The following is a 27004-nucleotide window of genomic DNA, read 5'->3' as shown; positions in this document are numbered from 1 at the left end:
AGGACGTACAGTTGGATAATTCCCACCAGAGTAAAAATTCCAAGGAAAAGGCAAATATCACAACATGATTAATACTAGATTAAAATCATTAATTAGAGTAATTAACCGAGATTATAAAAAAAAAAACAAAAAAACTCACCTGGAGCTTCTCGCCGTCTGTAACTGTCAATTTGGATCCATTCTTCGTATTCTTCGTTTCCTTGGATAAAAAACAACAAAGAGAGCATAAAAAACCGACATTCCCTTCCTCATCGATCATTTCCACGTTTCTACTTTAATCCTTAATCCTCTCTACTTTATTTTTTTTTTCTGATAACATGAGAAAGGAAAAAAGAAGAAGAAGATACAAACTTGGAGCCAATCCAATGTCTCGATTCCTCTTACTCATCTTCATCTTCACACTTACAAATCCTTGCTTTTCGCAAATCTCCCTTGATACGACTCTATGTGATCGATCTGATGGATCAGGAGCCTCAGATGAGATATTGAACCAGACACTCTCCTGTCTTCTTGTGGGAGCTGGATCTGGAAATTCAACCTACTGCGTGAGAGGGAAAGAGAAGAAGATCTACGGTTTCGCACAGTGCAGAGGAGATCTAACAAGTGGAGATTGCTCTACTTGTGTGCGAGAAGCAGGGCTGAAAGGGCGAAGAGAATGCGGAGGAGGTAAGGCCGGAGCTAAGGTTTTCAGAGAGGAGTGCGTTGTTTTCTACCAGCAGTCACCGTTTTCGGGCGAGGGATATGAGAATCCGGTGAAAGGACCGGAGTGCGGGATGGAGGAAGGGAAGGGAGATCCAGGGAGGTTTTGGACGGGAGTGAGAAAGGTATTAGAAGATTTGAGTTTGGAAGCAGGGGCGAAGGGAGGGAATGGTTTCGGAGTTGGGAATAGTGGGGGGATTTTCGCCATTGGTCAGTGTTGGAGTGTGGTGGGGGAGCGGTGTGGGAATTGTTTGGGTAGAGCGAGAGACGCTTTGGCGGGAATTTGCCTGCCGAGAAGCGAAGGTGGAATGGTTTTTGATGGATGTTTTATTCGTTACCAGAGCTTTCCGTTCGGTTTAAAAAGAGAGATCCCTCGTTCCATGCCCCCTCAGCGTATGTTCCTTAACTTTGTAGAATTACCTAAATATCCATAGATCTAATTTTAAAGACGAAATTGCCTTTATTATTGCCCCCCTTTTTGCAAGGGCACCTCTGAGTCTAGACTCCCGCTTTCTATAATTCACAAGGGCACTAAGGGCCCAAGATTAAAAAAAAAGAGAGAGTCTTTGATGGTATCATTCTGCTAATAACATAGATTAACATAGGATACCCTCTTATGCTAGTTTCTTCAAAATTTAAGTTAGCTAGTTTGAATTAGGCCGCCCATTTAACTATGTTTCTAGAATGAATTGCCTGTTAACTGTACATTAATGTCATTTGTAGTTTTTTTTACCACATTTATTGTTTAGATCCATGATATTTTTTCATAAAACCTGTGCAGTGATCTCCCCATCACCTTCTAAACTTCAGTTACGTAGCCCATCACTGCCGCCTCCGCATGGTGCCTCAGCCAAATATTTTTTCCTTGGAGGGATAATATTGCTTGTTGTCTCTGCAATTCTCATATTAGTGTTCTGCAAATGCATCAAACCTTCAAGGTTGAGGAAGAAGATGGTGACGAATGAGTCTCTACAAGGTAAAATACCTTACAGCAAGATATGAAAGGAATATTTAAAATTTAACTAAAAGCTTCTGTGTGGCATTAAATTGGTGATTTTTTATTTTATTTTTTCAAAAAATAACTTCATATATTCATACCATGAAATATTCATGGGGACCAGTAGTCCCTCTAGCGATTACATAGTGTGATGATCCAAGATCCCAAAAGAAGAACCATAAAAGAAGAAATATAAAAGACTGCATATAAACTTCCTTGAGTCAAATCACAGGACACTTTCAACATCAGAACAACCTCTTTTAACAATTATACCATTGACCCTGCACTGTATTTATTAAAATGGTGAATTTTGTGTGAGCAGCACCGAATTTCTTTAGCGGTAATCTTCGAACAATAAGCTACTTTGACTACCAGACTCTAAAGAAAGCGACAAGGAATTTCCATCCCAAATACCAGCTTGGAAGAGGAGGATTTGGGCCAGTCTATAAGGTTCTAAAGACAAAAATGAGAAAGCTTCTTTGATGACTTTTGAAGTATGCATTTGATTTAAGTTTTAATATGAAATGGAATTGATTTTTCACAGGGAAAGTTAGAGGACGGGATGTTAGTTGCTGTAAAGAAATTGGCTGCAGAAAAATCCCTACAAGGGGAGGAGGAATTCCTAGCAGAGGTGAGGATGATAACAAGCATCCAACATAAGAACCTGGTTCGCCTACTTGGGTGTTGCTCAGATGGGTCTCAGAGACTGCTCGTATACGAATACATGAAAAACAGAAGCTTGGATCTAATAGTATATGGTCAGTTTAATCTCTGTGCTCATTCCAAAGTAATCCAGAATTTATATGATTCCAATTATTTAGTTACCCGCTTTGGAAACTTAAAGACCTGTGACTTGCATGCACTTCAATTTCTTGTAGGTTCCATATTTTATAATTGGTTTTTTGGGTAGGCCATATTTTATAATTTTTAACATGTAGAGCAAGTCAGATTAAGAAATTTTAAGTTGAGATTTTTTTCATGCAATTTTATCCATATTCTGGACCTTATTGTTCAGCATAACTATGTTATTGCCCATACATCTCACGCTGCATTCTCTCCTATGTCAAAATAAAAACCTAAAGCTATTCCAAAACTAGAGTAAATCCAGAATATAATCGCATGCATTAAGCTTTGGAGTGTACTTTATTATCCTCACTGATAGTTTTATGGAACAGGAAAAAGCGACCAGTTTCTGACCTGGAAGACTCGGTTCCAAATAATTCTTGGCATTGCTCGAGGGTTACAGTATCTTCACGAAGATTCACACCTAAGGATCGTTCATAGAGACATCAAGGCAAGCAATGTTCTACTTGATGAAAAATTCCAACCAAAAATCGGAGATTTCGGATTGGCCCGATTCTTCCCTGAAGACCAATCTTATCTAAGCACCAATTTTGCGGGAACTCTGTAAGTTTTTAATGAGTTTCTGTGGTTGTTGATGAATATTCATATCTTTACGTTTTGGATAGATATTTTTGGGTTCAACCCTTGATTCCTCTAATCTATCATTATACACAGGATTCATAATGATAGTTGAATCATCTGTTATCATGGAAGTTGTTGATCTTACTGTGATTATTGATTTTTTCTTTCAGGGGTTATACAGCCCCAGAATACGCCATTAGAGGAGAGCTCTCTGAGAAGGCCGATATTTACAGCTTTGGAGTTTTGGTGCTTGAGATTGTTAGTTGCAGGAAAAACACAGATCATACATTAGCCTCGGACCTGCAATATCTCCCCGAATATGTATCATTTTTACCCTTAAAAATTCTTTTTTCACTTATCATTTCAGTGCTAGATTAAAACGCAAACTTGAGGTTTTTACTTTTGATTTCAGGCTTGGAAGCTCTATGAGACTTCGAGTGTCATTGATCTAGTGGATCCGAGACTGCAAGCAGATGGATTTGTGGAAACAGATGTCTTACAAGCAATTAATGTGGCGTTGTTATGTATACAGTCATCCCCAAGCCTAAGGCCTCCAATGTCAGAAATCGTTGCAATGTTAACGTGCAAGGTTGAATGTATAGGGACTCCTATGAAACCAGCCTTCTTAAACCGAAAGTCTCGATCTAAAATGAAGCAATCTTGGGAGAACTTATCAGAAAGCCTCACTTCTTTTGGACCAAGCGACTCCCCTTCCTTCCCACATCCAGACAAATCATCGTCATCCTAGATATATATGCCTTTATTTGCAGTGTTCAAACCATCCAAGTCAAGACTGAAGAACAAAAGTTAGCCATGAGACAGATTATTGGTACAAGGTTCTGGGGTGACCTGGCGACATTGCAAACATGTATTAGGGAGTGAAGCCTTCTATTTTGAATCGGAGAAGGTCTGGTAAAGACTGAAACAGAGAGTGAGTTAAGAGGATAGGGGATGAAGCCCATTACTGGTTTTGAAGATTCCAATTTAAGGAAAGTCGTTCGTTCTGGGTCAGCTAGAATATAAAAAAATAGGTATAGAGAAATAATGTTGAAATTCTTGTTCAAGAGGAGATGTATATATATTGAAGAAGATAGAGTACCCCATTATTTCGAAAGTTTAAATTATAAGAGGATCCAGTCTTCAGCTCTGATTTAGGGAACATTAATGTATTATATGATTACTGTGACTGATAAGGTTTGAGATAAATGCTACTATGTTATTGCTATAGGAGCTGTTTAATTTCACTCTTAATGGTGATACATATGGTAAAAGATTGAATGAATCTCAGAGAAGGATTTTATAGAATTGGTGGGCTATACTGGGGAAAGTTTTCATTTGACTATAACAGGCTTGGGCTTGGCCTTGTCATCAAAGATATTGGGGGGCCAAGTGCAGCTCTGTAGTGAGCTTAGCTAGGCCCATCCCATTAGATCCCACTAATGAGAATTGTCCTCTTTAAATAATACATTTCATTATGTGAAATGGTATCCCCCCAGCCCCGCTCAGCATATTCATCTCTTTAGGGCTGTTCAGGTGAAAATTATTATAGCTCTAAGTCTAGATCACTGTGAGACTACCAAGTAGTCCTAACTCGAAATAAAGCATACGTGTTCTGGCTGCAAAAAATTTAGTTTCTAACTTATCAGATTCAGACTCCAAACTTTTGCGACAATGACATCGCCTACCATATATAAGGTAAGGCACCTCAGTAGGCAGTAAAAATGTATTCTCTTTTAGAGAATCAATGCTTCTGATTTTTAAGAGAAGATATTTTGTGTGTGTGTGTCTGTGCGTGCACGCGCTTATTAGAGACTCAATGGATAGAAATTTATCAGAAACATGAGGATATATGAGATCGAACACAAAATTTTATCCCAATGAGTAAATTGCATTTGATATCAATCTCTGCCCGGATGAGAAGAAAGAGCAGAAAGTACCAAGTGTTTACAAATGTTTTGCTCTCCAATCGACAGTAAAATTTTCTTCATCCCTGTCTCCGTCACTTGAGGACTCATCGCTCGATTCCTTGCCCATGAATGAAAGGCTTTTCTTCCCATTAGCAAACCTTTCAGCCTTTAACTCCATTTGCTTCTTCTTTAACATCTCCACTCTCTCCCTATAACCCCTGCACGCGCGCACACACACACACACAAAAACATCCTTTAGCCAAGGGAAACAGAAACAACGGCATGTATATATATATATATGAATGGATTGTTTCAGTTTTGAACTCACTTTTGCTCCAGGGATTCAACCACCTCTCTCGTCTCAGCTGCATCAAACTGCCAATACACATTGCAACTCATGTTATTACATTATGGCAGAACTTTGCTTTTCTATCATGTTTTTTTCGTAATGACAGAAATGGGAAGATCTCACCTCTTCTTCCTCCAACCGGTCATCCACTTCCTTCAAGTCCTCTTGAATCACCTTCTCAAATTCTTTGTACTCATCCCTGCACCAAAAGTTAGCAAAAGTAATTAATCAAATCTGTTTCCACGAGATGTACCTTTAGGGCCCGTTTGGATGCCGCGAAGATTTTGATTTGGATTTCTCACATTTGCAGCCCTTTTTGTGTTGTGATTTGGATCCGGATCAAATCCTTTGATTTCCAAATCAGCTACTGACAGTGAAAAAAATCAGATTTCCAAATATGATGTGGAAATAAGTAATTGGAAATCCACAGATCTGGCAGTTTCCTTCACCCTCTTTGCTCCTCAACCTCTCCCCTCCAGTAGGAAGTGCCCCCTTCCCTCTCTGTCTCCCTCAACATGAGCTGGCGGATCTATTCATTTTGTATTCAAAACTCAATTCCAAATCCAATTACAAAATATGAGGTATCCAAACGGGCCCTTGAGGAAATAAAAAAAAATAGAATTTTGGATATAGCTTGTATTTATTCTTTCTTGTATTCTTTGATCATCTCGGTCCTATTAATGAATCTATTACCATTCAAAAAAAAAAAAAAAACTACACTTTTATTATTACAGTAGAGGGTATAGAAGATAGAATAGAAACACAGACTCACACCAGAAAACAAGGCCAAGACAACTCAGCAGTATGGGTCATCATGATAATATTGCCCCTCAAAACTCAAGTGAGCAACCATCTGCTCTTCCTTACAACTTCAAGAATAGTATTGGGCCCAATTTAGATACAAAACCCTCATAGAATGATGATCCTCAGAAGAACCCTAAATCTGCTTCTCTTTCTTCCATCCCATCTTCTGTTTTCTCTACTGAAACCTTATTTTTTCCATCCTTTTAATCTCTCTTTATTTCATGAGATTTGCTTCAGTTTCATCTTAAGTCTATATCTTACAGTCTTACTACACTCAGCCCCAGTATACTCTCTTCAATTCCCTTTTGTTCTATCAAGCCTATTTCAGATCTGATTTTTTTTTCTTAATCTTTCTTCAGTTGTTTTCCTTTCTTATCTGGATCAAGATATCATTTGATTTTTGTGAATGCTAGCTGTTATACATGTATTTTATTTTCAGAAGATAAAACCAATGTGTTTACTACCTTCAAACGTATTTGTACTTATATGTAGAAATATATCTGTAACAAACTTAACACTGCATAAAAATCGAAAACCATACACTTGGAATCTAAAGCTACTGACAGCTATATCAAGCTAAAAATATGGCAATATCTGTTTTATAGTTTTTCGGTCTCCAATTATCAGTTCTCGTTGACAATGGCCTATAGAACCAGGCTATCCACAGCTTTTGACCCCGTTTGTACCTGTTCAATAATTCCTGGGGCTTTCACTTCGACACTTCTTCGTTCACGATTGCTTAGAGCACTCTTCCATCAATAGACACTCTTGCGTCGACCACACGGCCTAACATATTATTTTAATTAATGAGACAATAATTCACAATGCATTGCAACAAGGAAACTTCATACTTCATTCCATGGTTCATCAAATTGATGAGTCACCTTGTTGATAAGAAAAGTCCAAATACATGAGCAACCTCTTGGATGAGATGGCCCAAAAACAGCATTGACCAAATTATCTTATCTTAACCATGAAATAAATCAAGGAGGTAGGAATCGCACAATGCATCGGGGAATCGTGATTCCGAATCGGGATCCCAATGCTTCCCCAAAATGGGAATCACGATTCCCCGGAGCTTCCCTTCGCACTTCCCCAACAATGGGAATCACGCTTCCCCCGTGCTTCATGCTTCTTGCTTCCCACCATCCCAAGAGCCTTCGCTTCCCGCTCTGGCAACCTAGAAATAAATCACATTCTTTTGGGATGTCAATAACATTCCTTTTTTTCTTTGAATCGTAGTCAATAACATTCTTTGACCACTCAAAAGACTGGCCGATTGAATGTAGTTCAAATCATCCAATAAATGTGATTTTCAAGCAACGGTCCATCCAGAACATCGCACATTAATTGGAGAGTTCAGACTTCAGACTTTTGAGATGTCACATCTATCAGCCAGCAAACAAGGAGAGGTAGGGGATTCTCATAATACAGTATGAAAGACCACCTATTAATTAATTTAGTAAAAAATACAGATACACCCCCTCAACTATGGCCAAATTCCACTCTTAACCTCGTGGTATCGAAGGTACCAAAGACACCCCCTCAACTATGGCCAAATTCCACTTCTAACCTCGTGGTATCGAAGGTACCAAAGACACCCCATCAACTTTCTGACATTTTTAAGTAGACCCCCTGACTTTTCACCCTATAGTTCAAAATTCATCAAAGACACCCGCTGACAATTTCTTCGTTCCCATCCACCCCGTCACGTAACAAGCATTATCGAAAGATGAGGTGGGTGTCTTTGGTGAAGTCGATACCACGGGTCAAAAGTAGAATTTGGCCATAGTTGAGAGGGTGTAAATGTAATTATCCCATTGATTTATTCCAAAACAGATGATTGTCTCTACCTAAGCGGTAATGATAGGTGGATACAATCAACTATGATGTTATGAATCTTAGGATAGGAATGCAAGTGTTTTAAATAGAGATGAAGAAATGGAAAATATGGAAGGCATTCGAAGAAACTTACTTGATATCAAGCTTAACAGGTTCGATGCCTCGTGCACGTAGATCGGCATCCTTGTTATCAAAGAAGCCTTCAGGAAGTGTTCCCTTTCCTTTCTTGGCTTCTGAAACCTCCGTCTTTCTTGATGGTTCATTGAGGTGGCCCGAGGGAATACTTTCACTTCTTCCCTTTGTCTCTACTAAATCAACATTGGCCAACTCATCTGTCTCTTTTACAAAATCAGACAAATCAAAAGGATGACTTGCTATAGGAAAACCTTCTATGTGTCCATCTATGTTAGGTGATGAACCAGCAACCGCTGGCTTTACAGATGTTTGAGAAATGACAGGGTTGATCTTGCCTCTGTAACTTAAACCTAAAAATATCGTAGTATGTTAGAGATTTACAACTCCAATGACCACTGATTGAAGTATGACTGAGAAGGCATCGTGAGTCAGCATTCATGAATAGATATATAAATGCAGAGCAAATAACTTAATATAACTACTGAAGATAAAGGTACTCTTACATAGCTAAGATGCATATAGTAAATACATAAGCCACAGAACCATTCGAAAAAAAAAAATACATTAGCCACATATAAACAAGCGACACCACTAAACATATGAGCATTCAAATATAACAAGTACCACATTGCATTTTTCACATTCCATAATGATAAAACACGAGTTGAGAATTCACAAATTTCCAACAAAAATCAAGGAAACATACAGAGGCTTGATAGAATTCACAAAAACCTGAAGTCATCACCACCAGGGCAGAGCTAAACTTCAAATCTGAGTCATTCCTCATTATTATTATTTTTTTGTTTGAAAGATAACGATTTCATTCCAAAAATTCAGCAGTTACATAAGGGGACGAGACATCCCCCGTACAATAAATCATCAGAATGAAGTAGAGAATTCAATTACAAACAGCTCAGAGTTGTTAAGTGTTAATATCTTCCCCCAACACCGAATCGCATATTGAGATGGTCATAGAAGTCATATGAGTTCCTTCTTTGGCCAAGCCATCAGCCATACCAATTGCCGATTGTCTCCTATGACAAATTTGCGGTCTAAGAGATCGGATCAAATCCCGAATCTCAACCAGTGTGTGAGCCAGGGGCCATGGTCTGGAACATCGGTCCCTCGCCCATGCGATAACATTAGCTGAGTCACCTTCCACAATGAGGGGGCCACAGTTGTGCTTTACATACCATTGAAGACCATACAAGAGAGCACACGCTTCAACGTCATTTGCGTCGCAGGTGCCCGCTGGGCCAGCAAAGGACATCACCATTACACTGTTTGAATCGCAGAATACACCACCAATGCCCGCTGGGCCTGGATTCCCAAGAGAGCTTCCGTCAAAATTCAATTTGATCCACCCATCGGGTGGGGACCTCCCATTTTGGTGCAGGGGAGCACCTCATCCTTTTCTCATTGATAACAGCTACCCAATTTCGGAGGATTTCCCCAGTGGGGTAGGGTATGCCCACCTTTTCCTTTACCCAGGCTATAATCGCGAGCTTGACGTCAAGTGCTACATGCTTCCAGTGCCGCGATTTTTGAAGGAATATACGATTATTCCTTTCGTTCCAAATGAACCAGATAATTGCATATGGGAGTGCCATCCACATGCTATTTCCAAAACATCCATGAAAAGCTCCCGCTATCTTTTTGTGCAAAACCGTGGATATTCCAAAGAATCTGTGAGTATTCATCCATATTGAATAGGCATAGGGGCACCCTAGAAGCAGGTGGTCCAGTGTTTCCTCCTCACCGTGACAGATAAAGTCACCAACTAGCCACACTAATGCATCGTTTAATCGATAGCATGTGTTTATGCAACGGTGGATGCGAAAGCCCCAATCCGTGGTGGGATGTTGGCTCTCCATATCTTTGATCTCCTGGATGGTGATCTTGCATCATCAGTCATCTCCCAAAAAAACGATTTAACCGAGAATTCACCCTCCGGTTCAGGTGTCCAGATCCAGCGATCATCCACATTTTCAGATAAATAGATATTCGAGAGGAGATGTAATAGCTCAGTAAGCGATGGGATTTCCTCGTCCTTAAGATTCCGACGGGTTCTGATATTCCAAAAGCACTTACCATGTTCATTGCTCTGTTCCAAATATTCTGCTACTGTGGCACCCTTGTTTGCGGCAATTCGATATATGCTAGGAAACAATATGGAGAGGATCGATTTTCCGATCCATAAGTCCTCCCAAAATCTCACCTGCTCGCCTCTCCCAACTTTAAATCGAACATGGTCAGAGAAATGTTCCCGTGTACAGAACGCCATACGCCTGATCCCTTTCCAGTCGATGGATTTTTGCAAAACCAATAGCCCCATCCCAATCCATACTTATCCCTGGTGATTTTATGCCATAACGCCTCCTTTTCAACACCGAATCGCCATAGCCATTTCCCCAATAATGACTGATTTCTAAGTCTTATCTGACCCACCCCAATACCACCACGCCTTTTGGATTTACAGACCTTCTCCCATTTCAGTAGGTGCTTCATTTTCTTGTTCTCCTCAACTCTGCCTTCCCATAGAAAATCCCGTCGGATTTTTTCAATGCGCTCTGCCACCTTTGCCGGAATCCTGAAAATCGACATGAAGTACACCGGCATATTTGTTAGGGCAGCCTTTATAAGGGTTATTCGACCACAGAATGAAAGATATTGTTTTTTCCAGCTTGCCAATTTTCTCTCAATCCTTTCCACCACAGGGTCCCATAATGCCGCCTTTGGTACACCGTTACCCAGTGGAAGTCCAAGATAAGTCATGGGAAGTTGTAATATATGGCATTATAAAGTACTTGCATACCTGTTTAGGACGTCCGGCGGGATATTTAATCCCGCTGCATCTTCAACCCCGATATCATTTCAAACCACCAAAAAAACCTTTTGAGGTTTGATACGCCATCAATGCCTTCTCGTAAAAATATGATGGAGTCATTCCTCATTATTAATATAAAGGCAACACAGGTGCTGTTCCTAACTTCCCATACTGTAACACGATACTAAAAGTAAGCAAGAATTTTTGTTCCGTCAATTATATTGTGAGTTGTAAAGCATATTGAGCATCAAGTTTCACATATTGAGCAACAAAAACATCACAATCAACAAAGTGCTCTACTAATATGTTAATCATTTGATTTCAAATTCCTAAACATGGTTCTTAACTTCCATCACGACTCGAATTCGTTTGACATCGACTTCCTAGGGGATTAACTCCAAAGTAAGTCCAGACCACAGTCCGAAGTTTAATTCATTGCATGAACCCACATAGCCAAAAAATGACATATGTCGAATAAATATTAATGTTCATTCCATTAATAAGATGGGTAAGTTAACAAGTAAAAGAAAAGGCATGATCACCAGCTTTCCAACATGTTAAATATCTCCATGTTTAAAATAAACCTTATTGTTCCAGACCTGCGTGACAGGGCATGTCACTAGATGCTTAATCTTGTTAAACTATTATAAGTGACTGTTTTGCCTATTACAAATGACTGTTTTGTTTATGTGTTGGTCTCTAAGTCTATGTCTGTGCTTATCTTCAAGTTTCATCTTAAATTTCCATCATTTGCATAGACTTCCATAAACTTCCATGATTTTTACAAGATTTCCATGGACTCCCATAAACTTCCATGAAGTATTTCTACTTCCGTGCGAACCGAAACTGATGTTTGAATCCTTGCCCCTATGATCATCTTGAATTATCCAAATTTTAAGTTCCAGAAATTTAGAATGTCAAATACATGTCATTTTCTTTCTGAAAAGTTTTCAGATTATTTTTCGTCTTCTTTTTTGTTCTCTTATCTTCATTTTTTGTGTTTTAAATTTTTATGCATATGTTTGCAAATTTGTGTGTCTATGTGTGGGGAAATACATGCATCTTTTTCAGTTTTTTGCATTTTAATTAATACAATAGTGTTCTAGGATTGGATTTAGAACAGTCTGGATGCTTGTCTCAGTTAGTTAATTTTCATTTATGAAAATTAAAATAAAAGAATAAAAGAAAAGTTCATGGGGAAAAAGCAGGTATATCATAGTGATTTAAAAAAAGCGTCTAAAGGTTCAATTAAAGCATAAAATATTAACTCTTAGGCTCAATGAACATGAAGGCCAGCACAAGGGAATGTAACATCTCTATGAAGTGCTTACCATTATTCTGATTTAGAATAGTCTGGATGTTTTCTCAGTTAATTTTCATTTATGAAAAATTAAAATAAAATGATGAAAAGTCGCCGGAGAAAATATTTCCATGGACCACTTCTGGAAAATCTTGAAGGCAAAACTGTCAATTCCATTGCTAGGGAGCCGTTGGATGGGCCGTTGTTGTCTTTTGAATCGTCTTCTATCTTGGGAACGGAAAAGCCATCAGAAAAATTAAAAAGAAAGAAATCATCATTGAAAGGGAAGGTGGACGTACATGGGAAAGGTGTGATTCAGCAATCTTTGAAGGCTAAGACATGTGCCATTTCGGGAAAAGCCATCAGGAGAGATATTGCTGACAATTTCAATCTGCAGTTGGCGGTAGATGGATAGGCGATTAAATTTAAAAATCGCTTTCTCAATAGTAGCAAAAAGAACAAAGGAAGGTCAAGGGTTTTGAAAGCTTATAAATGTCAGGACATTGGGATTCATGTCAGTACCCCTCGGATAGGTAACTCAAACCGTGTTAGAAAAGTCGGTCAGGCTAGTAGAGGTGCGCGCATCGAATCACATTTACTGGCCACTAGGGGCGGTCTTTCCTTCTTTAAAAGGAGGCTTCTGAGTCGTCCTAAAAAAGAAGAAACCAGTAAGAGAAATTTAGCCTCCAAAGTTAAGCTACTCTTGAAATATTTTGATAACCGTTTTCCCCTAATATGTCGGATGAAAATGGATCTAAGATCAGGAAGAGGCGTTGACGACCTTAAACTCCTTAAGGAGTTGGAGTATGATGAGAAGATGGCTTCAGAGGAATTTCCCACTCCGAGAGAAATCTTGATGGGGATTTAGAAGAAGAAGTGGAAGCAATTCAAAAAGGATGAAAGGGAGAATATGGAGGAGCTCAAAAAAGTTTCAGGGTCAACAGATCCAAAGGATGTATATGTTCAGATCTATAAGCTTCCTTTTTGAAGGAAGCTTTAGAAGAGGAAAGAAGGATTCGTTGACGGCAGTGGGAAGAGGAGAAAGCGGCTGAGATAGAGAGATTAGAAAACTGGGTGGTAGATTCTGTAGAGGAATCTCAAGAATCTCGGGACTCGTTAGACAGAGAAGTCAGGAAATTCGGGAACGGATGGGAAAGGAACATGAAGAGAAAGATAAAGGCAGAATGAATGAAGAATGTCCAGGGGAAGTGGCAAATAATGGTTATTCTTATGAGGAGCTTGATGAGATGTTGGCTATAGGAGATGTCTTTGGGATAGGATATGATGATGACCTTGAAGCTACAAAAAAAATGTTTATGACAATGGCGATAAGAGATTTAAAGGAAAAAAGGGAAGTCTCTACTGAACAGGAGTCTGGGAAACAGGTGGAAGTCTTGGGGGCCGAGGGTTGTAAACCCCAAAGGAAGCATCTTCCGACCCCCTGTAGATAGTTAGTTAGTTTTTTAGCTTCTAAAGAAGGTGGTTAGACAGTTCATAAGGTAGTTAATTTCTAAAGAAGATGGATCTTAGTTTTCTGGAGGATACAAGTTAGCGAAAAATACGTTGAAGGTCTCCACTATGTCTAAATATTTCTGGCCAACTTAGGCTTTAAGCTTAAATGGAAGATGTGGAGCATTTGTTTGGAAGTTGATTCCCCTAGGTTTGAGAGACTTTAGGGTCATTCCTAAGGGTGTAATCCTTCCCTGGAGGTTGTTCTTACCCTCTGAAGGTTGGAAAGATAATTCTTAGGGGTGTATCTGGAGGTAGCTTGATAACAAGATCGGGGAAGGATTTGGGAGGTTGTATGTAACATTTGTGTTTGTTCAGGGTAAAGATGACATCACTAGATAGCAAAAGTATCTGTTTATGGTTTGTATTCAAATGGGATATATTTCGACCAATTTTGGCTTGAGAGACTATGTATTTCGCTTAGACTGGCTTTTTGTCTGAATCTTTCTGCTTTGCTATTCTATTTGCTGGAGGTATGGTTATAATAGACGTGTTGAAACCCTGGTGTTTGTTAGTAACGGTGTTAATAGGCTTAATTGGAGGTTAGCTTGTAAAAATGACTGATGTAAGAGCTTGGTACAGAGAAGCGCCCTTGGGGCGTCAAGCATATATTTCGCCGCTGGCATGATGAAGGAAGACGTGTCCCAGTTATTTTATTTTGTTTCTTGTCCAGTTTTTTGATATTTTGTAATACAGGATGGGACTCTTGGTCCCCAATGTAATTCTGATATCAATGAAAATATGTCAACTTAAAAAAAAAAAAAAAAGAGTAAAAACAAAAGTTTATGGGGAAAAAAGCAGGTATATCATAGTGATTTGGCGTCTAAGGTTCAATTAAAGCATAAAATATTAACTCTTAGGTTCTCAATGAGCATGGAATCCAGCAAGGGAATGTAACATTTCTATGAAGAGCTTACCAGTATTCTGCTTCTTTGTCTCATGCTTATCAAAAAAATCGGCAGGCAATGAGGATGATGCTCGAGTTTTATGCACCAACTCATTAGGAGGATCAGATTGTATATCATTAACACGAGTTAGTCCAGTGGCAGCATCTTTGACATTCTTGATTGCCTGTACCAATAAAAGCACCTTTTGTTGACAGGCTCAATACAATAACCACACGAAAGAAGCAAATTATTACATTCCCTTAAGACCATGGCAAGAATCATATATATGTAATCAAAATCTAGTATGAAACCTCACAAGAATACCGGAAAGTAATCCACCTGAAATGGTTTTTATATCATTTTTGTTAAATTTTCAGTATCCTACAATTCCATTTTTCTGACAAAGATGATACGAGGATCCCAAATTGAGAAAATTGCGAATAAAAAACCAAACAATCTTGTACTGTTCTACAAATCAATTGTATAAACAAGTATTAAAGAAAGCCATTCACATAGTGAGATTCCCACAAAAAAATAGTCTCCTTTAAAGCTCGAGATATGTTAAGGGACGCAAAACAAGGATGCAACAATGTGATGGCCTATGAATGTCAGCCACGTGACCTGTTGCTCTAATGAGCAGCCGAGTGAGTGACATCTCACTTGGTTACTTATTAAAGCAACCAAGACACGTGGCCAAGATACATGGGCCGTTCTGAGGAAGGAGCCCAATTTTTGCATCCCTTTATCATTTTCCTTAAAGTTTAAGCATTTCAAATTGTAATTAAGAAATGGGTATCCTAGGTCTACGGAAAATGGAATTTTACGACAATTTATCACCTCATGATGCTTACGGGAAGCTTGGTGTGCATTCCAAAGGGATTCAGATTTCAAGGTGACATCACAAACCCTACACACAGGTTGATCATATTCATTGTACCTACATACAGAAAAGTTGCAATTAGATGCCTTTGTCTCCAACCATTTGATTTCAATTGTTCCAAGCAATTTTTCTCCAAAGAAATCAATATAATTAAACAAGAAAGAGGCAAGAAAGAACATTTCTATACCTAATTAGATACACTAGCAGTCATACATTAGTACAACTTTTACTCATTGCTGTCAAATCCAAAAAGTAGTCGTTCTATGAAACATCAACAGAGAACATCAAATGTTCATGGTGCATCTTTGAAGAAAGTGACATTGCATGAAATAGGTCTTCTTTGACTAATCTTTGGAGTTTTGGGGTTTTATTCAAAAGCTAGTGCAAGAAGATTGTTAAAGCTTCTATGTTGCATCCAATCCCTGTTACAGAGTACGACTATATTAATGATATATAGTGAGAAGAAGCGACTCATGCCAAGTTGATGGAGTAAAAAGAGGTAGGGGCAAACCAAAAAAAAACTTGCGTAGAAACAGCGAGGAAAGACTTGAGGGCTAGGAACATAACAGAGAACATGACCTTGGATAGGATAGAATGGAAGAAAATGATCCATGTAGACGAACCCAACTAGTGTCAGGATTAAACTCGGTCAATTTGAGACGGGTAGATCCTTTCACCTTCTTCATGAAAATTTTCTAAAGGATTCATTAGCCAACCCCAACTAGTTTGGGACAAAGGCTTAGTTGAGTTGAGTTGAGTTGAGTATATTAAGTCGTTGTCCTCATAGATTGAAGTTAATGAGAATAGTCTTTCAACCTCATGGTTTGTCTCCTTACTTCACATCTCACTTCTTCACGTTAAATCTCTATATTAGACATGTATCAAAGCGGGATCTCTATCCAAGGAGAAGCTAAAGGCCAAGATTTATCATTCTAAAGAGGTATTTCATTCCGTGTTTCTTTTCTTTTCTTTTTTTGAATGGTAAAAATATCGTTAAAAAGGACTGAGATGGTCAAATAAAAGGGAAGAAAAAAGAAGCTATAGAACATGCAAGGGGGAAGAAATCGTAAAGATTCATTTGTTCCTTGTCAACCCCTTCTCTAGCAAGCCTATCAGCCGCCCCATTAGTGGAGCGACACACATGTTGGAAGGCTATAGTAGAGGTCCCCACCCAATCTTATATTTCATCAAAGAACCTATCGAATCTCCAAGGATAAGGGTGAACACTCTTGAGATAACGAATCACATTCAAAGAATCCCCTTTCACAACCACTTTATCGAGGCAATTTTTATCAAGTAACTTCAAACCTTGATGCACTGTGCGAACCTCAACTTCCTTAGAATCCGCAAGACCAATAGGACCAGCAAAGGCCCAAATCACCTCGCTCAAGTCATTTCTGAAGACCCCCCTGCAGGGTCGGGATTCCCGAGGCTAGATCCGTCAAAGTTAAGTTTCAGAAGGCCTGGAGAGGGAGGCTCCCAATCCTGCACGATCTTTATCTGCCCTCCACACTACAACACACCACGCTCCACCCATGCCAAAGATCATAAGCAGACACAAATCTAAAGCTAGGAAGGGTTTTGACTCGAGATATAACCAAAGCAATAATTTTCCAATAAAGGAAAAGGGATCCCTTAGAAGAGCCTTTGAACACTCTAGCATTCCGCTCTTTCCATAGCACCCACATAGTAGCAAGCAAAGAAACATTCCACAAAATCACGTGCAAAATGAAAAGCCATGAAATAGAATCCTTTATGCATGTTTTATCTGATATGCATTCATCTTTAAAGGTACACACTAGATTTTGTTGTTAATATGGTTGATGAGTATTATCGTATCGTACTTATGGCATCTCTGCTCTTTTAAATGTAGTTGTGGGTTCCGAGATTCCAACAAGCATTCTCTAGTTCTTTCCTTCTTTCTTCCAAGGGACCAAGGGCCACTAAGAATTAATTCCAAATGATTAATTGGGAAGACCAAAGCTATACCAAATCTTGATAGCACTTTACTCCAAACCTCCCTAGCAACTCTACAATGGATGAATAGATGGTCAACAGATTCCCCAGGTTCGATGCATAACGCACAGCGGTCAACAATTAGAATCTCCCGCTTCCTCAAAAAGTCGACCGTCTGAATCCGATTCAATAGGGCCGCCCACTCAAATGTACAAACTGAGGAGCCTGGATCGACCAAACTCTAGCTACACTGAGGAACCAGGACTAGAAGCAAGATGGAAATAGAATGATTTTACAGAAAAGTCCTAAGAAGATATCCAAAACCATTTTATCATCAAAATCACTATTTTTCTTCCTCCCTTTCTTCAAAATCAGATTCATTCTTCATCTCACCTTGAAAACCATAATTTATCTCATTTCTTTCATCCAAATCTCATTTTCATATACTCCAAGCCTCCATATTCAACCCCACGAATTTTTTGGGATTTATTCTCTTACTTTTATCTAATTTTTTCCTCTTGCTACAGTGCGCCTCACGTAAGTTAAGGCACCCCTCACTTAAGGCCCACGGTAGCATTTAACTTCAATGAAGAGCCTTTAAAACATTAAGATAGATGCCACGTCACCAACTCACTTAATTTAAGTGCCTTTTAGCATCTAACTTAAGAAAAGGGTGCATGTTAGCACCTTCTCCACGAAAAATAGACAAAAGAATCCAAAAAATCTAAAAATCCTTAGCCTCTACACTATGCAAAACCCATTTTCTTCAAACGTTTAAGCCATGAATCTTCTCCCCCATTAAATCCACATCTTAGGTCTCTTCCCTCCCACTGCATTTCTCTTATTTTCGTCAAATTCTTGTTCATCTTCTGTCATGGCCACTTCCAACTTCTTCTCCTCCTAAGGCTACTTCTTCAAAAATCCTCCCTCATTAACCAAATTCACCAATGATAATTACTTTCTATGAAAAGGCCAAATACTCCTGATTGTGCATGCTCAGGGCATTCTAGATCACCTTAAAGGCATCCCGATTAGACTTAATGAATAGTTGAATTGTTGAGAAAAAGTATCTTCAATGTGCTTCCACAGATCACATGCAGATGCGATATCTGAGGCCTGGCCATGAACTTACAGAGATAAGGCAGAGTTCGTCCAAACTATAAAACTGCCAAAAGCGTTCACTACTCATGAATTTCTTAAGATGAAAAACATTTAAGATCTACCATTTAAAAACATTTATGATCAGCTTATTGTTATTTATCAACTGATTGTTAAACATGAAGTTGGCTACATACTAAATGATCTAGGAGATAACTCCAAGGTTTTCATTGCATCGCTTCTTACTCGAAAGGATTTCCACTTTCTTCTAGTTGAGGATTATGTTGTTGCTGATCCTTAATGAAATCAAGAGGGGTAATGGAGAATGAAATAAAGGAGAGAGAGGGAGAAGAGATGATAGAGAAAGGGAAAGATTGTGATGAAAAGCATGGGAGAAAGAGTCCCCTTTGCCATATACTAACATCAAACAGAAACATCATTACAATGACTGAAGTACTCTTAATGAGGGGGAAATAATAAAATGAATAACACCCATACATCCATACATAACTCACATATAGCAAATGTACATATAACACATGGCAACATTCACCCTCAAGGGATTGAGCCTGTGGCTCAATGGTTTAGGCTTAGCATTTCAGCCTTGAGGTCGCAGGTTTGATCCCAGCTTACCTACCAAAAAAAAAAACATTCACCCTCAAGCTGGGCTATACAAATTCGACATGCCCAGATTGATATTTGTATCCTGAAGAAGAGAAGGCCCTACAGCCTTAGTAAAAATATTAGCCAATTTAAGTGACGAGGGAACATAAAGAAGCACCAAAGATCTATCATAGATCTTCTCCCTGACAAAGTGGACATCCACTTCAATATAATTCGTTCGCTTATGAAAGACTACGTAAAATGCAATGTAGATAGCAGCTTTGTTGTCACAATGAAGTGGCATTGGGGGTACAATTACAAGATTTGAAGGAGGATTTTTAAAAATCTCTAAGTGATAACTCTTTGTTTCTTTTCTTTTTTTTTGCATTTTAGGGAATATGATAGAAACAGAAGTTGTTGAAGCTGCAACTTGAACTACCTCCATTTTTAGAGGAGACAGAATTTTTCATCATTATGGAGGGCAAAGAGCAAAATTCATAGTGCAACCAATAGAGGGCAGAGAGAGAGAGTTACTTGGTGACGGCAATGAGGACATTCTGAAGTAGTTTCACATTTTTCGCTCCTTTGATGGAAAATGCATTTCGATGGATCTCTATCCGTGTGGGCCGACAAGGGCCCAACACTGGAAGTGATGTTTGCTTGGGAAGACAACAAAACGCATGGAAAAAAATGCAGTCAGAGTGAAAAATACTGCTACTTTCAGTCAACTATCTAGGGTAGAAAAACAACCAAATGAAGCACGAGAGATGCTAATGGATTGTCCGGCCCGACAAAGGAAGTGATGTTCTCTTGGGAAGACAAGAAAACGCATGAAAAAAAATACAGTCAAAGTGAAAAAAAAAAAAAAAAAAATCTGCTAATTGCAGTCAGTTATCTAGGGTAGGAAAACAACCAAAGGAAGAATGAGAGATGCTAACGGCAAGATTATCTTTGTCTTTCTCACGTTCCGTTGGGAGGACGGACTCAAAAAAGCAGAGGTCTGACTCACTGGGCAATTGTTTCAGGACAAGAGCAATGGAAAACTTGAGATTGAAGTATATTCCCCAAAGATTATTGATTGAGCGAAGGACAATCATGGCCCTTGAAGAATAGCTTACTATATAGGTAACATCATTGAAAGATGTAGGTGGAGGACATTACATTTAGGCATATCCCTAGAAGTGCAAACGACCTAGTAGATAGGCTTCCAAAGAACAGTGTAAAGAGAATTTTAATCGTTATTGGGCATCCTCTACCCAATGACGTCCTCGTGTAATGTCTTTTGTTTCTTAATAAAATCAGCTGCCTTCTTAGTAAAAATATGAAGCATATGAAAATAGATTTTCATTTTATTCATGGGAAAGTAGAGATGAGGGAGATTATACCTATACATATAGTTGAGATCAGATTGCAGATGACTGGAAAGCAGCACACACAATTGTTTAACAAGCTGAGTATGTTTCAAGCGGGGCGGGGGGGAGCATTATAATATGAGTATACATGAGGGTATTTTGGTCATTTTTGAGATATAGTATATAAGCCATTGTATTTATAGCTTTCAAAATTAATGACATACTCTTAAATACTCATGTTTTGTCTCCTCCCTTCTCTCTTCATCTCTCTCTTCTTCACATTAAATCTCTATATTTTACAAGGAAGAGGATTTTTTCACCCCCGCTGTAGGATTATGCGCCCCCTTTTAACGTGATTTGATGTCAAAAAGCGTTAAAGTCTGCCCCATAGTTACCGGATTCACCATCCGCCCTCTGATCCGCGATCCGGGGTCGCACGATCCGAAACGTGGTTCACTAACGACCCGGATCGCCAAAAATGACGAACCGCGGCGACCCGCGAGAGAGAAAGAGAGAGAGATGCATATAGACTAGAAGAGAGATGGAGAGAGCTACAAATTTTTTATATTTTGGGTTGAATTGGAACTAGAGCTTTATTTTGAAAAAAATATGTAGGGCATACATTGAGGTTTTTTTATTTTTTTATTAAATGTAGTATGGACTATGGAAGGATATTCATATATTCCAACGGGAACTTTCTTTTTGAAAAAATATGTATGACATACACGAGGTTTTTATATTTTGTGTATTAAATGTGTGTAGTGTGTACTATGGAATGACATTCTTGTAAAAATATATGGAATTTTATATATATATATATATATATATATATATATATATATATATATATATACCCTCATCATACCGCGTACCGGACTACCATCGTACCCCGTACCCGTTCCCGTACAGCGTATCGGAACGAACCGTGTTCCAGGTAACCTTGGTCTGCCCACAATTCCGTTAAAAGGAAAGCGCATAATCCAACAGGGGGAGTGAAAAAATCATCTCCCTTTTACAATCCCAAAACTCCGAATAGAATAAATGTGTTAGCTACTCCCAGAGGGTTGAAACATCAAAACAGCGTACAAATATATCGTGTAAAAAAATAATGGAGATCACAGAAACCCAGAAATAAAAGTAAAGAAAAGCCACTTGGTCATGGGCAATTTCTAAATAGGCGACATAACCTAATTAGGCTAGTAAATGGCAATGAATCCAGTTAAAAGTTGAAATTTCCTTTGCTAGCTGATTGTCACATCAAATTCCTCAGGACTCTTACACCCACGCAAATAGAAAAAACCTCCACAATTCCTAATCTACTTAATACTAACTAATTACTGACATAATCAACAAAAACTGAGTCACAGTATAGCATTCATGGAGGGCATGCTCATATATTATTTCATATTTTTATCACAGCAAATCTGCACTAACATTCGGTGTTTCCAGCATCCTGACAACAATACACAAAAAACAGCACACTTTATACTATTTGTATAATTTCAAAAGTACCTTACAAGAGGAGACTCTATGTGCTTCTCTCGTTTTTGTGCGGCTTCTTTTAATTTTGCACGGAACAAAGCCTTCTTTTGTGCTTGAGCATCCATCAGTTGAACAGTGTTACTCTAAGACACTTTGTAAGATGAATCACCCATCATAACATGCTTATGTATAGAAGAGAGCTAATGAATAAATTTTAGGCATGACAGTCTGCATCTTCGCAATTTGTGACCAGATATTATATCATATTCAGAAATGCCATTGCTTAATAACATTAGAGCTTTCAAAACATAATACATAGAAGCATGAATTTATCACTTCTTAATGATATCAGAGCTTTTGAAACATAAACGCATAGAAGCATGCATTCATCATTGCAAAGATACTGCTGCCCTCGATCACTCTTGAAAAAGTGTTCATAAAATCGATGAAACAAACACCCTAAGAATTTCATCAGGGAATTTGACAAGTCATGTTCATGATTAGATTTTTTTTATTTTTATTTTTTTTGGGGGGGGGGATGTTAGTCATGTTCATGATTAGTAATGCTCAAAATTGAGTGCAAAAAGGATCTGAATTGATATACCTTTTAATATTAAAATAGAGATTGGGGATAAGGAGCACGTCCTGAAGGCTTTGAAGGTAGATTACTAGTAAGGACCATTAATCCTATAGATAATATACATATACATACAGATGAGTCGTCCATATCAATCATGTAAGAAATCACTTATCCATCAATCATATGGTGACAAAAATCTTCAAGCGTATGAAAATAAATCACAAACAGGGCCACAAGCTATGATGTTACAAAGGAAGAGACACAAGGATGCTGATATACCTTTGCCAAGAAGAAAAACCTTTAAGGTACCAAAAAACTCAAAGTTTATAGCATGAGGCGAGGGGAAATGAAAAGACTGAGACTGCAGTAAGAAGGCCATTCAAGCCAATTGGATTGGGAAGTGAATGGAAAATATCCCCAAAGACAAAGAGGATCAAACTGAGCTTTCTTTTTCTATTTTGTTTCACTGATTTCACACTTAAAAATGGAGCGTCATTTATAAATTTTTTCCTATTTTTTTAACATAGGAAATGATGAGGAAATATAATTGAAATGCAAAGTAATGAACATGAATGAAATTCAAAATGAGAAACAGAAACAATACTAACTAGGCCATATAAATGATCCAATATAAAAATAAAAATAAATCTCAAAGGCAGCACAGGCACACTGATAAAGTCTCAATTGGAAACATCAGCCGTTGGCCTAAAAAATTCACCCAAAAATTAATCCTTTGGAAATTCCAACCCTAACGAATTATCCACAGATCTCCATTTCTTAGAATACCACTTCAAACAAGAATTTTCAATAGAGACACAATTTCAGCCATTCGTCTTTCAAACAAATAGATCATCATTAAACCCTAATCCAAGATCTCCATACAACCACAATAATCTCTCGATTTTACGGTTGTATAGCTATAAATCAAGACAAAACAAAAGGAACAGATCATGAAAGGGGTGGAATTTTGAAGGAAACCCTCAATTCCAAACGCAGCGTCATTAAAACCTAGAACAAAGGAAACATGTGAAAATGTAGCAAATGCAATCACGCAATTAGAAACGACGAAATACTTACGTGGTCGAGACGAAGATTTGGAAGCAGAGATCGTATGGAAAAAGGGTTTGGCCTGGTTTGATGAGTTTTTTTTGGCAGAGAGGGTCACGGAGAAAGTTTAGGGATGGTGTCCGTACAGGAAGGAGATAGCGGGTTTATCAATATAGATGCCAGGGTTTTAGAGGGGTAATGGAATGCAGGTAACGGGAGAGGTTAATTATGAAGAGCAGGGGGCCTACGTCCCTAAAAACGGACTAGTGATTGTCATTAATTGCAAATACGACTAAATTATAATAGAGGACCAAACTAATACGACTAAATTATAATAGAGGACCAAACTTATGATGAGCTTAAGCGCCCCAATCACATGGGTCCCACATTTTCTGTTTATAATAAGCATTAAGCCCGACACTATACATACTCATCATGGTTGCAACAAAGAGCAGACAGGGTATTTCTTGAAGATGTGAACATATGGCAACTTGGGTACTTGAAGATGACATGTTGGAATTTAATGTCACCCCTCATATGTAAGGCCACAATTGGATACCCACAAGATTTAGATTTGGATTTCTCACATTTGCAGTTGAGATTTGGGATTGGATCAGATCCTGAGATTTCCAATTCAGTTTCGATAGTGAAAAAAAATCCAATTTTCAAATCTGTTTTGTAAGAAATTATTTGGAAATCAATATTTGTAGCAATTACCTTCACCCTAGCTGCTCCTCGACCTTGCTGTTACAGCAGCCAGACGTCTCTCTCGTCCAACATGAGGATGAGGATAATTGATGTATTTTGTATTCAAAACTCAAAATAATACCATATCTCATATAATAAGCAAAATATCTCTCTACTGAGTTTGTGACTTTGCGTATCCACAATAAATTTGTCTATCAGTGCTAAGTTTGAGAAAAATAAAAATAAAATAAAAAAAAAAAGAAAAATTAAGAAAAATGAAACACCATAAAAATTGTAAAAAAAATAATCTATTTTTTTTCTACAATTACCAAAATATTCTCATCTCATAAAATTAAACATGATCAAAATACTCTATCGTATAAAGTTAACCAAAAATGCCCCTACCACATAAAAAACAATATAATACCCTATCTCATATAAAATAACCAAAATAACCTCATCTTTCATTCACCCCTACCTCGTCAAGATTATTTTGAATATTTTCTATGCGATGGGAGTACTTTGGTCACGTTTTATGAGATATTAATTTTTCCATTGGAATGGGAATTTTTGTCATTTTTCATGAGGGAGAGTTGCCACAAATCCGGTGTGTGAATCCAGTGGGGCACCCTTGCCGGCCATTGGGCTATTGCATTGATGCCTTTCACCTTATCATTCATCTAGATCAATTTCCATAAACATCAACTAAATAGCATGATTTAAAATTTTAAAATAAAAATTGAAGGATTTTAACAAAACAATAGATAAAAATCTCCAACTAGGACTTTGAACATCCATATTTGACCATTGATAACCATTGGTCAAAATGCATTATCTTGTGGAATTTTAGTATTACGGTGCTATCCGTGATGGGTCCCATGTTGTACTATAAGTCCAATGTGTCAATCAAGTGCGATGTTGAGGTCATAGTAAGTGAAATGTGATTCGGCAACGGCAGCACTTATACTATACTAATAAGGCCTAATCGGGCACCCCTCATAGTAAGTAAAGTTTGTTTGCTGCTTGCTCTGTTTAGGAATGGAATGAATAGGGCCAACTCACAATGTTGTATGCCTCCTTTTCCAGTTAGGGGTTAGGACTTGTACGGCCCATTCTCATATAAGCCCATCCGCATCTCATCAATCTTCCGATGTGGGATCTTTGCTTTCACATGGAACCCCCAACAATCTCCCCCTCCACGTGGAAGCTACGTTGACAATCTCGCTTCTTCACGCAGCAGGAACGTGGGAACTACGAGATATTACCTGCGGGATTTTTCCGTTCTCGGAGGCAGACCGGGGTTATTGAGATCTTCCCTGAGGGATTTTTCCATCCTCAGCGGCACACTAGGGCAACCAAAGCAGGGTTACCAAGGTCCGGCTCTGATACCAATTGTTGGGACCCGGGTAGAACTCACCCTTAAAAGCTAGTCGTTAAGGGGAGGGTGCCCATTCCCATATAAGCTCATCCACATCTTATCAATCTTCCGATGTGGGATTTTGCCCAACACCCTCCCTGCTCAATCAATCATGGTTCCCTATCCCGATAAATATGGCAGAGCATTACGAGCTCTATTTGGTACAACTTGACACAAGCTGATTCATCATTTCCTTTTGAAAGCTCTTCAAGGAAGAGACACCCGTGCTAGGAACATCCCTAGCTAATCATCCTCCATATCTCACCGCCACGTGTTCCATCACACATTAGTAACCATTTTTTCATGATAAAAGAATAAATATTGGGTTGGAGAAATTGAGAAACTTCCACAAGTATTTAAGAAAGGAAATAATTGCATGAGAATTTCATCCATTTGGAGCAGTGAAAAAATAGTAAGAAAAAGGGAAAATTATACCTAGTCTTTGTAAATCAAGGTCACATTCTTTAACCCTTCTCGACAGGTGATTTAGTGCTTTTTTTGTGAAGAAAAAAAAAACAGAGAATAGTGTTAGGCAAATCCCACATGTTCCACCTTTTTTGTAATTGCCAACTCTTGAGCAGAATTCGACAGTGATTTAAGATGAATTCTCCGAGAGGAGGGGAGTCACTCCAAACGATCCTCTTCGGAACGTTTCAATCACTCCAAAAAATGGATAATGATATTATTAAACAGTCCCTAAGATGATCAAACCACGAAATGAATAGCACTATGTGATCTATGACATTATCTATCCACCAATGAGGGACTACTAAACAAATTGAAGATCGAGATTGTCCAATGAAAGCTAATTCATCAAGGTAAAAGTCATGGGAACTAGTTGCTATGGGCTCAATCAAATGTTATTTTTCTTTTGAAAAGGGCAGCAGAATATATATATATATATATATATATATATATATATATAAAGAAGCAGAACTGAGATGGTCCTGGAGGAACTAAGATAATTCAAGCATAGCATTACAATAACTCAAGGAGGGAGATAGTCAAAGCACTCGAACGCGGCCCGAAAGACTCCTTTCTTGGCAAGGGAGTCTGCTTCTGCATTGGTTGATCTCCTGACATGGCTAAACACGATGAATGAGCCCTTAGAGCTATCCTCTATTTCCTCTAAAAAAGGCAAAAATCGCCAGGGGGGAGTAGAGACGCCCAAAAGCCAACGAATAACATTTAAGGAATCCTCTTCAACTATAATTTTGTCGA

The 27004-nt window shown here is 38.4% G+C and overlaps 2 protein-coding genes across 6 annotated transcripts; one reads left to right on the top strand and one right to left on the bottom strand.

Annotated features, from left to right (window-relative positions):
* Positions 1-205: 205 nt before the first annotated feature.
* Positions 206-4335, top strand: LOC143878391 (cysteine-rich receptor-like protein kinase 1). The gene is made up of 7 exons (XM_077380681.1): positions 206-1092; positions 1481-1675; positions 2019-2146; positions 2241-2454; positions 2872-3103; positions 3292-3442; positions 3534-4335. The coding sequence occupies exons 1-7, from the start codon at positions 318-320 to the stop codon at positions 3867-3869; spliced, it is 2031 nt and encodes a 676-aa protein (XP_077236796.1). The 5' UTR covers positions 206-317; the 3' UTR covers positions 3870-4335.
* A 638-nt stretch (positions 4336-4973) lies between these two features.
* On the bottom strand, positions 4974-23913 carry LOC143879751 (protein ABA AND ROS SENSITIVE 1-like). 5 transcript variants are annotated; one of them, XM_077382290.1, is made up of 8 exons: positions 23710-23913; positions 22083-22203; positions 15519-15618; positions 14712-14865; positions 8157-8508; positions 5501-5576; positions 5357-5403; positions 4974-5246 (listed from the first exon to the last, which is right to left on the bottom strand). In XM_077382290.1, exons 2-8 carry the CDS (start codon positions 22175-22177, stop codon positions 5066-5068), a joined length of 1005 nt encoding a protein of 334 aa, XP_077238405.1. In that variant the 5' UTR covers positions 22178-22203; positions 23710-23913; the 3' UTR covers positions 4974-5065. The 5 variants fall into 5 exon arrangements, with proteins under 5 accessions (XP_077238405.1, XP_077238404.1, XP_077238408.1 ...); XM_077382289.1 differs by having other exon boundaries at positions 14712-14897; positions 15533-15618; XM_077382293.1 differs by having other exon boundaries at positions 15533-15618; positions 22083-22164.
* Positions 23914-27004: the final 3091 nt, after the last annotated feature.

The sequence above is a fragment of the Tasmannia lanceolata genome, unplaced genomic scaffold, assembly GCF_043159265.1.
Source record: "Tasmannia lanceolata isolate RefF3 unplaced genomic scaffold, GAP_Taslan_0.1 ptg000006l, whole genome shotgun sequence".
NCBI classification, from domain to species: Eukaryota; Viridiplantae; Streptophyta; class Magnoliopsida; order Canellales; family Winteraceae; genus Tasmannia; species Tasmannia lanceolata.
Note: the sequence above shows the minus strand (reverse complement) of the source record. Positions and strands in the feature narration are given on the sequence as shown.

What these genes read in the sequence shown, in the direction of transcription:
- LOC143879751 (XM_077382289.1), bottom strand. Translation starts at nt 22,177, where the DNA reads ATGGATGCTCAAGCACAAAAGAAGGCTTTGTTCCGTGCAAAATTAAAA. An exon ending in GACAAAGAAGCAGAATACTG is followed by an intron (nt 8,509 to 14,711) that starts GTAAGCTCTTCA and finishes CGATATTTTTAG; the next exon opens with GTTTAAGTTACAGAGGCAAG. An exon ending in ACCGGTTGGAGGAAGAAGAG is followed by an intron (nt 5,404 to 5,500) that starts GTGAGATCTTCC and finishes GTGTATTGGCAG; the next exon opens with TTTGATGCAGCTGAGACGAG.
- LOC143878391 (XM_077380681.1), top strand. Translation starts at nt 318, where the DNA reads ATGAGAAAGGAAAAAAGAAGAAGAAGATACAAACTTGGAGCCAATCCA. An exon ending in TCGTTCCATGCCCCCTCAGC is followed by an intron (nt 1,093 to 1,480) that starts GTATGTTCCTTA and finishes AAACCTGTGCAG; the next exon opens with TGATCTCCCCATCACCTTCT. An exon ending in GACGAATGAGTCTCTACAAG is followed by an intron (nt 1,676 to 2,018) that starts GTAAAATACCTT and finishes TTGTGTGAGCAG; the next exon opens with CACCGAATTTCTTTAGCGGT.